This window comes from Andrographis paniculata, unplaced genomic scaffold, assembly GCF_009805555.1.
Source record: "Andrographis paniculata isolate CXL003 unplaced genomic scaffold, ASM980555v1 Contig55END, whole genome shotgun sequence".
In the NCBI taxonomy this organism is placed as follows: domain Eukaryota; kingdom Viridiplantae; phylum Streptophyta; class Magnoliopsida; order Lamiales; family Acanthaceae; genus Andrographis; species Andrographis paniculata.
This window is the reverse complement of record NW_026137590.1, coordinates 2,357,344-2,367,204: the sequence shown is the minus strand read 5'-3', so window position 1 is coordinate 2,367,204 and position 9,861 is coordinate 2,357,344. Positions and strand designations below refer to the sequence as shown.

Here is a 9,861-nt window from a genome sequence, read left to right as displayed (position 1 = left end):
TATCCGCCAGGTCAGCGCCAAGTGTCACTGACCTGGCGGACACGTCACCTCCGGCGAGCCACGCGGGCGTCTACGGCACCAGATGACTAAAACAACGAAAATTTTTCACGTATGGGACTAGTTTGCGACAGACTCCACTTACGGGACTAAAATGATAAGGGGGTCCAGTTATGGGACTTAAAAAAACAGTTTACCCAGTAATCAATGTTTTGTTCATCACACTTTCAGGTGTTTGTTCGGGGGGTTTTGAATTTTGAGTTGGGATTTGAATAGTAAAAATTTTGAATTTGAATAGTTATATGATGTGATAGGTATTGATATGGTGTTTTGAATGTAAAATTGATTTTTGATATAATATAAAAAATAAAAAATAGGTATTTAATTTGATATTTTTTTGAAGAAAAAAATTGGATGAATAGTGTATTTAAAATCCAATTCCCAAACAAACACACCCGAAGGAGTATTGGATTTGGAGATATATATACGTTATAAATTAATTTATCATTGTAAATTTAATTTGTCTAAATCACATTGATCAAGGTGTGTTTGTTTTGTATTTTGATATTTTTTTTTTATGTGAGTTATTGTGAATTTTATATGTAATATAAAAATAAAGAGTTTGTGTAATATATTCATTTTTTTTTTTTTAGAAAAAATGTGAATTTTTTTTTTTAACTGAACAAAGCCTGCAACATTTTGCTGAATTTTTTTGTATGGTCGGATCGACTTATATTTTAACAGTATGGTTAATATTAACTGACTAGCCATTGAATTTTTTTGTTTATTTAAAAATATTTTAATTACGAAAATTGATAATATTAAGAAACTATGAGCTTGTTCATTTTGTTATTATTTTTTTTTTCAAATGGCAAAATTCTTCATAAAGATTATTAAAAAATATAATATATATATATATATTTTTATTCATTTAAAAAAATTAATAATTCAGTAAAAAATATTATTTTTATATTATAAATACAATTTTTATTTATATATAAGAAAAAAAAATGCACCTATCCAAAAATACAAAGGGTGTGTTTGGTAATTAGTTGTTAGTTGATTCGATTAGCTGTTAGGTTTGTATTAAAATATTTGGTGAAATAACAATTTGATATTATTGTAATGAATTTTTTTTTAATAAAAAAAATACTTATGGATTTCAAACAATACCAATATTAATATTGCAATATATAGTTGATATTATTGTAATTTTGTTATTTTACTAAGGTTTTTAAAATATGACATCATGAATAATAAATTTACAATAACATTCCTTTGTATTCTTCCTTCTATATTCAGTTTGATTCTTTACTAGTTCCATTGGCCATTTTACTGTCTACGTTGTTGTTTTATGATGTTTTTGTATGTCTCTCGACTTTTTGTAGGGTTGTTTAATCTGTTAATATTTGTATTCCATAATTTTGCATTGTCATAGTTTAAGCTAAAAAAAATATTTGAAAACTTGATACCAATAAGGTCATATATTAATTTTAAGACAAGACATTAATATAATATATATATATATAAGAGAGGGAATCATCAGCATCATCCGTCCCTGCTCCACTCTCAGCATCATCACTCACCCGTTGGTGTGTGATGATTCTGAGAGGTGTGTAATGATGCTGAGAGTGGATAGGGATAGGTGATGCTGAGGATCCCCTCTATACATAGATGTGTGATGATGGTGAGAGTGGAGCGGGGACGGGTAATGCTGATGATCCGCTCTCATACACACACTAACATACATACTAAGATATGAGTGATCAAAATGATAAAAGAGAAAAAGTAATAATCAAACCCATCCACAAATATGTGTAAATGTGCCTTTGATGAATTAATACCACAAATATTTCGGGCATCTCACTATTTCAACTCTCCATCTCCATCTTCATCTTTCTTTACGCTTCCTTCCCAATTCTCTTCGATTCATCTCTCTCTCTCTATATATTATAAATACACACCATTGTCGTCTTCATCCAATATTCATCTCAACTTCAAATCCAAAAACATAACTCATTACAATTACAAAATGTATGTCGTCAAACGACAGGTACCTGTCCTCATCGGGGCAGTTCTCCTTCTCCTCCACCATTTCCCCATCGCCCATTCCCAGCCCCTACCCATCCCCGGCGCCCAACCCATCCCCGGAGCCCTACCCGTACCCGGCGCGCTACCAGTTCCCGGCGCCCAGCCCGTTCCCGGCGCGCTACCAGTCCCCGGCGCGCAGCCTGGCGCGCCCGGCCAAGCATGCGAGCCGATTCCGACGGACAAGACTCAGCTCAACGCATGGTTCGAGCGCAATGTGGCTCAAATGTCGCAGTCGGTAGTGTCGGCGCAATCGGTGCTGAGCGCCGCCCTGGCCGGACCGCCAAAAGTGATCACGGTCAAGGCCGACGGGAGCGGGCAGTTCAAGTGCATCACGGAAGCCGTAAACAGCATCCCTCCGGACAACAAGCAGCGCGTAGTGATCTTCATCGGGGCCGGGAACTACACGGAGAAGGTGAAGATTGAGAGGAACAAGCCCTTCATCACCTTCTTCGGAGACCCGCTGTGCAGGCCGACCATGGTGTTCGACGGCAACGCCGCCAAGTTCGGGACGGCCGACAGCGGGACGCTGATCGTGGAGTCGGACTACTTCACGGCGATCAACATGGTCATTGTGGTGAGTAATTAATTGATAGAAAACCCTAATTTGATCAATTGAAATTTGAAATCTGAACTGGTAAAATGTATGTCAGAACTCGTCGCCCCGGCCCGACGGGAAGATGGTGGGAGCTCAGGCGGTGGCGATGAGGATAATGGGCGACTACGCGGCCTTCTTCAACTGCAGCTTCCATGGCTTCCAGGACACGCTGATGGACGACATGGGGAGGCATCTGTACAAAGACTGCTACATCGAGGGCACTGTGGACTTCATCTTCGGGAGCGGGCAGTCTCTGTATCTCAACAGCGAGATCCACGTCATCCCGGGGGACCCCATGGCCATCATCACCGCCCATTCGAGGAAGACCCTGCCGGAGACCAGCGGCTACGTCTTCGTGCACTGCAACGTCACCGGCACCGGCGGGATCGCGTATCTGGGGAGGACCTGGTTCGACTGCTCCCGGGTGATCTTCGCCTACTGCGAGCTGACAGACGTGGTCCATCCTCAGGGCTGGTCCAACAACAATCATCCCAACACCGACGCCACCGCCTACTTCGGGGAGTACAACAACCAAGGTCCCGGAGCTCTGCTGGACCAGCGAGCACCCTTCACCAAGAGGATGACCGACGCCGAGATTCAGCCCTTCCTCAACCTCGGATACATCGAGGCTGCCCAGTGGCTGCAGATTCCCACTCTTCCTGCGCCTCAGCCTCAGCCGCAGGCCATTTAATCCTTTTCTCTTTTCTTCTCTCCATTAATAATCACCATAATAATAATTCATCTATTTTAGGCATATGCTACTTCTTTTTCTTTCTTTTTTTCAAGTATAGGGTTAGGTTATTTTCCTCCAGCTGTATTTTATAGTTTTCTTGTAAATTTTGTTTTTCTTTTTAGGATTTTCTTGTTTCTAATAACCGACATTACTAGTTTTTTTTAATCGGCATTTCATAGATAATTTGAATTGTTTTATATATGCATCTTGTTTTCCAAGAAAAGTTTCAAAACTTTTGATTATCAATAAAGTAGCGGGTAGGGGTGGCAAGCAAACCCACGACTACATTTATATAGTATAAAAATTTTACCATTAAATTATAGCTTTACTATTTTATTAGTTAATATATATACATATATACAAATATTAAATCAATATTTTAATTATATATACAATCAATCACATCATTTATTATAAATATTTATAATAAAAAACTATTTAAAATAATTCAAATTCAAAACTCTCCAAAGCAAAACAACTATTTCAAAACAATTGTCTAAATGGAGTCATAATGTTTATACCATATTCCATATTAAGGTCTATTACAATACCTATATACTTTATTTACATTGATCTCATATTTATTAGTATTATTATTGTTTTTTTTTTATTATTTACCTACAAAATAGAATTCATGGTTGAAAAAAAAAAAAAAACATGAAAAAGGTTTATTCTAAATTATTATATTTAGTATATTATCGTTAGGTCCCGTTTGAATTAACTTCTAGCAGGTGTTTTTGGCTTCTACTTTTAAAAATAATATCTTATATTTGTTTGTATTGGCTTCTGCCTAAAAGCAGAAGCAACTTTTGAAGTTGAAAAATATTTTTTTCAAAAGCACAATGAAAATAGCTTCTAAAATAAGCAGAAGCATTTTCAACTAAAATTACTATTTTATCATTAATAATAATATAATAAATACAATACTATAATATAATATATTATAAAAATAATTAATTTATATATTAATTTGTTTTAAAAAAATCAAAATATAATTATATTATTATTTTTAATTTATATATTATACTTGAATTAAAATTTGAAATTATAATTGAGATATCAAATTTAAATAGTAGCATATAATTTTTTTAATTATACTAAAATTATTAAATATAAGCTATAAATTTTTAAAATAAATTAGAAAATACAAATAATTTAATACTCCAATTATATTATAATTTTATTTTTATTTAAAATATTTAAATATAATTAAACAAATTAAAAAATATATATAATTTTTATAAAAAAAATAAAATTATATTAACAACGTATCTTTTTAAGTTATTTTGGTATTATAATATAATACCAAAATATTGAATGATTCTGGGTATGAAAAATATTAGGTTTTTTTGATGTTGTTTGAAATTATTTGTAAATAGGATATTGATTTAAATTTTTATTTAAATAATATTTTAATTAATGTTTTATAAAATAAAATAATACTATTTTTATGGAAAAAATATTGAATTATGTTAATTTGAAAAGAACAAATACATAGGCGTTTTCTAATAGATGATTTTAAGTCATTCGGTTATTTTGGCGTGTTCCCACGCAAATTTAATAAGTTAATTATTATTATTATTATTATTATTATTATTATTATTATTATTATTATTATCATTGTTGTTGTTGTTGTTATTGTTGTTGTTTATTTACTTACAAAATAAAATTCATGGTTGAAAAAAAAAATAATAAGAAAAAAATTTATTCTAAATAACAATAACGGTGACATCTACTTTTTGTATCATTGTACTTAAATCAGAAGGACTAAGCAAACTTATCATTCAAGGAGGATCATATCTAAAGATTGAAGAACACAATCTCTTGAATCAATTTGATGATTTAGATTCTACAGTTATTATCATATAGAGCTGTTAACGATCCGAGCCGAGCCAAATTTTAAGTGTTCATTAACGTTTGCAAACAAGGCTCGTGTTCGTTCGTTAAGCTTTCGAGCTCAGCTCGTTTAGGCTCGATTAAGCTTGTTCGAGTTTGTTCGAGCTCGTTTGTCTTATTTTTTTAAATTTATATATAAATTATAAAAAAAATTTAAAATTATATTATTTATATATTTAAAATTAATATTTTATTTATTTATAAATTATAATTTTATATGTATATATAATATTTATAATAAATATATTATTTGAACGAACGTTCACAAACAAAGTTCGGGTTCGTTCGTTAACCAAACGAGTCTATTTATGTTGTTCGGCTCGACTCGTTAACATTCGCGAACGAGCTTTAACCGAGCCGAGTTTACGAACGGCTCGATTCGTTTAACAGCTCTACTATCATGTTAACTTTATTTACACATTTCAATTACATTAATACAGTAAATGTTGGATTTAATTCAATTCCTATTTAAGTTATAACAATGCAACGCAAGTACAGGGAAAGTGCATAGTGTAAGTATAAATAAGAAATATTAAAATTGCAAATGTAATTATGACACAACCAATTATATTTATTAGACATATATCTTAATTATTGAATGATCCTGACTATAAAAATATTGAGTTTATTTGATTATGGTTTGAAATTAATTTGAAATAGGATATTGATTTGAATTTTTATTTAAATAATATTTAAATGTAATATTAATGAAAAAAGTAATGTATTATTATTGAAAAAAGAGTGAATAAAGTTAATTTTAATTTATAATTACCAAAAAAAAAAAAAAACTCATAAGCCTTTTTAGATAGATGATTTTCGGTCCTTCCGTACTATTATTTTGGAGTGTGGATTTGTTTCCTTAGGCTCTAAACTCAAACCATCAGAAGAAACATACCCTATAAGTAGGGACCCAGGACTATAATATTTTTAAGCGTGTTTTCTTAGCATCGTATTTGACCATCTTTATCATTTTAGAATTTTAAGTGGACCATATTTGAAAATAGTCTCATAAGTAAAAAATTTTCGCTAAAATGGTCCTCCGGTGCCGGACTCGCCACGCTGACCCGCCGTTGATGACGTAGCGCTGACGCGGCTGACACATCATCGCCACATAAATGTCACGTGCCTACGTCGGAGGACCATTTTGACGAAATTTTTTTACTTGCAAAACTATTTTCAGACAAAGTCCATTAGTGATAAATGAGATCATATACGAGACTAAAAAAATAGTTTACCAAGATATTTTATAAAATAAAAATAAATAAAAAATTCCACGTGTCGCTGACGTGACATCTACATGGCAATGACATGTCAGTCGCGTCATTACCACGTCAGCAACGGCGGACCAGCGTAGCGAGTTCGGCACCGGAGGATCAATTTAGCGAAATTTTTTTACTTACGAGACCATTTTCAGACATGGTCCACTTAAAGTCCTAAAATGATAAAAGTAATTAGATACGAGACTGAAAAAATAGTTTACCCTATTTTTAATAATATAACATTATATTATATAAAGTATAATATAATAAATATATATTATATACCCTATATTTTCAAAGTATTTTATATTAATACAAAATCAATGTTTTATTATTTGTTTTTTGAAAAATTGAAAAAAATATTTGTTTTTTTTTTGTGTAAATTTAATTATATTTTTATTCTTTATTTATCTCGCTGTCAAAATATATTCTATATGGTTGCAAAAGTCGTCATTTTTTTTTTGGCCGCACATGGCCACACGTGAGACAACCGTTATTTGAACGTCACGCGCAACCAAATGATAAAAATGATGATTTTTGCAAATGTGTAGTATATATTTAGTTTGCGAGATAAATAAATGACAAAATTGATAATTTGGTATATATGAACGATATTTTTTTCAATTTTCTCTTTTTTTTATTACTTAAAATTTTATTTTTTTACAAAATAATATATAGATTATATTTGGATTAATATATTTATAAAAGTAAATTTAAATTATTCTTTTATGTAATATTCACTCCGTCCGCCTCTAAGGATTACATTTATCTTTTGTATCATTATACTTGATATTAAAAATATCTTTATATTTGTATAATTTTATGTACAAATATTCTTCTATTAGTATTACAAGATACTAATAAAAATATGTTTTGCAATTTTTTTTTTTAAATTTGTACTATGTTTTGATATAATAGTTAATATTCGAATATCAATGTACAAAAAGTAAATGAGAACTTAGAGCTAATATTAAATTATTATATATCATCAATCACATTTATTATGAGAATTTTTATAATAAAAACTCTATCTCAAATCATTCAAATTCAAAACTTTCCAAATTAGAATTTATTTCAAAACAATTGTCTAAATGGGGTCATAATGTTTATACCACATTTAGATTTACTACAATAATTATGACTTTGTTCTTTTAGCAAAAAATTTTAACATATTTTTTCAAAAAAATTAATATATTACAATTTTTTTAAAAAAAATTAATATATTACACACATTTTAATTTTTATATTACCTACACAATTCTCCATACCTCAAATAAAAATATTAAAACACAATATTTTATTTACATTTATCCCACATTATTATTATTATTATTATTATTATTATTATTATTAAATTACTTTCAAAAATAAAATTCATGGTTGAAAAAAAAAACAATAAGAAAGAGGCCTATTCTGAATTACTCCCTCCGGCCCCCATACCATGTCCACGTTGCCGTTTCTGTCCGTCCCACATACCATGTCACTTTCCTTTTTTGGAAAATAATTATACACTTTAATCTCATTTTAAACTTTTTAATTTTATTTTTTTAAAATTTTTTAATTAAACTAATTAGTTATCTTAATCTTAATTTATAATTATTTATATTATAGGATAATTATTTTCACTAATACATTCTTAATTATCTACTAATTATACCCCTCATAAAATACCGTGTCTACAGTGTAGCAGACGGTATATGGGACGAAGGGAGTATTATATTTACTATATTATCATTACTATTATATTATCATGCTAAATTTATTCACATCGTAAATGTTGGATTGAATTTAATTCATATTAAGTTATAATAAATACACCAGAATTTATTAATTATGAAATATATTTTTTAAAAATTATAAAAATTTTAATTATTCCAGCTCAATCTAGCCCAGTATAAATCTGATTTTTCATTTATGCCGAATTTTCGAGTCATATTCATTCTTGTCTATTCGAATTAAATTTAATTAAAATAAATTGCTGAAATAATTATAAGTAAAAAATTAAGAAGATTAATTTGAATTAATTAAAATATAATTGTTAATGAAAATTTTTTATTTTTATTTAGGTAAACTGTTTTATTATTAGTCATATAACTGGACCCCTTTATCGTTTTAGTCCCATAAATAGAGCATGTCGCAAACTTGTCTCATAAGTGAAAAATTTTCGTTGTTTCAGTCCTCTGGCACCGGAGACACCCGCGTGGCTCGCCGGAGGCTACGTGTCCGCCAGGTCAGTGAAACCTGACGAACACGCGGATTTTTTTAAAATTTTTTTTAAAACTTATTTTTAATTTTATTTGTATTTTTTATTTTTTTTAATTCAATTAAAAAAAATTTAAAAAATGAAAAAAAAAAATTTACGTGTCCGCCAGGTGTCGCTGACCTACGTGGCTTCCGGCAAGCGACGCGGGCGCCTCCGGTGCCGGAGGATTAAAACAACAAAAACTTTTCACTTATGGGACTAATTTGCGACATACTCCACTTACGAGACTAAAATAATAAATGGGACACAGAATTAAAAAAATAGTTTACTATTTTTATTTTTATAAAAATTAGTGTTTTGGACGAGACAACCATAATAATAATAATTAAAAAAAAAAAAAAAAAAAACCCGCTAATATGTTTTGGTGGGATAAGAGGAATACGGAAATTTTTCACACTTGCAACCATAAATAGTATGCAGCATTGAGTGATTTTAATTTAGAATATTATTAATGTTTTCTTAATATAAAGATTTAAATAATCATACTATATGACAGAAAAATAATTTTTATGTGAAAAATAATTAATCATCTCTTAATACAAAATAAGAGTACAAGTTGAAATTAAATAATATGTGATGAAAAATGAATTTATGGAAGAAGATGAAGACCTTCATTTTTTTTTGTTCGATTTTTCTTTTTAAGTTTTATACTCTCTCCGTCCACAAACTAATGTCCTACTTTTCTATTTTGGATGTCCAATAAGTATTGTCCTTTTTTTTTAAAACACAAATTTTATATTTTTGCCTTTTATTCATTTATTCCTTTTAATCTCTACCATATAATTAAGGGCAATTGTCGATTCATAACAAAAAAACAATCATCTAAAAAACCGTACAAATATACTTTAGAAAAAATAAAAATTGGACGGAGGAAGTAATATTTTATAATTTTCTACAAAAATATACTCTTTCCATCGCATTTAAATCAACACATTTTTCATTTTATAGGTCTCATAACAATTGACACCATTATATTTTCTTATTTATTATTTTTTTTTTACGTAATTTTAATATACTTCCTTCATCC

At 29.8% G+C, this 9,861-nt stretch overlaps 1 protein-coding gene across 1 annotated transcript; it reads left to right on the top strand.

The window, feature by feature from the left end:
- The first annotated feature begins 2,029 nt into the window (after window positions 1-2,029).
- Window positions 2,030-3,381, top strand: LOC127256065 (pectinesterase 1-like). The gene is made up of 2 exons (XM_051281896.1): window positions 2,030-2,662; window positions 2,739-3,381. Exons 1-2 carry the CDS (start codon window positions 2,030-2,032, stop codon window positions 3,372-3,374), a joined length of 1,269 nt encoding a protein of 422 aa, XP_051137853.1. The 3' UTR covers window positions 3,375-3,381.
- The last annotated feature ends 6,480 nt before the right edge of the window (window positions 3,382-9,861 follow it).

Bases quoted from the DNA above. Each gene is read 5' to 3' on its own strand.
- LOC127256065 (XM_051281896.1), top strand. From the start codon at position 2,030: ATGTATGTCGTCAAACGACAGGTACCTGTCCTCATCGGGGCAGTTCTC. The intron at 2,663-2,738 runs GTGAGTAATTAA...AATGTATGTCAG, and splicing joins CGATCAACATGGTCATTGTG to AACTCGTCGCCCCGGCCCGA.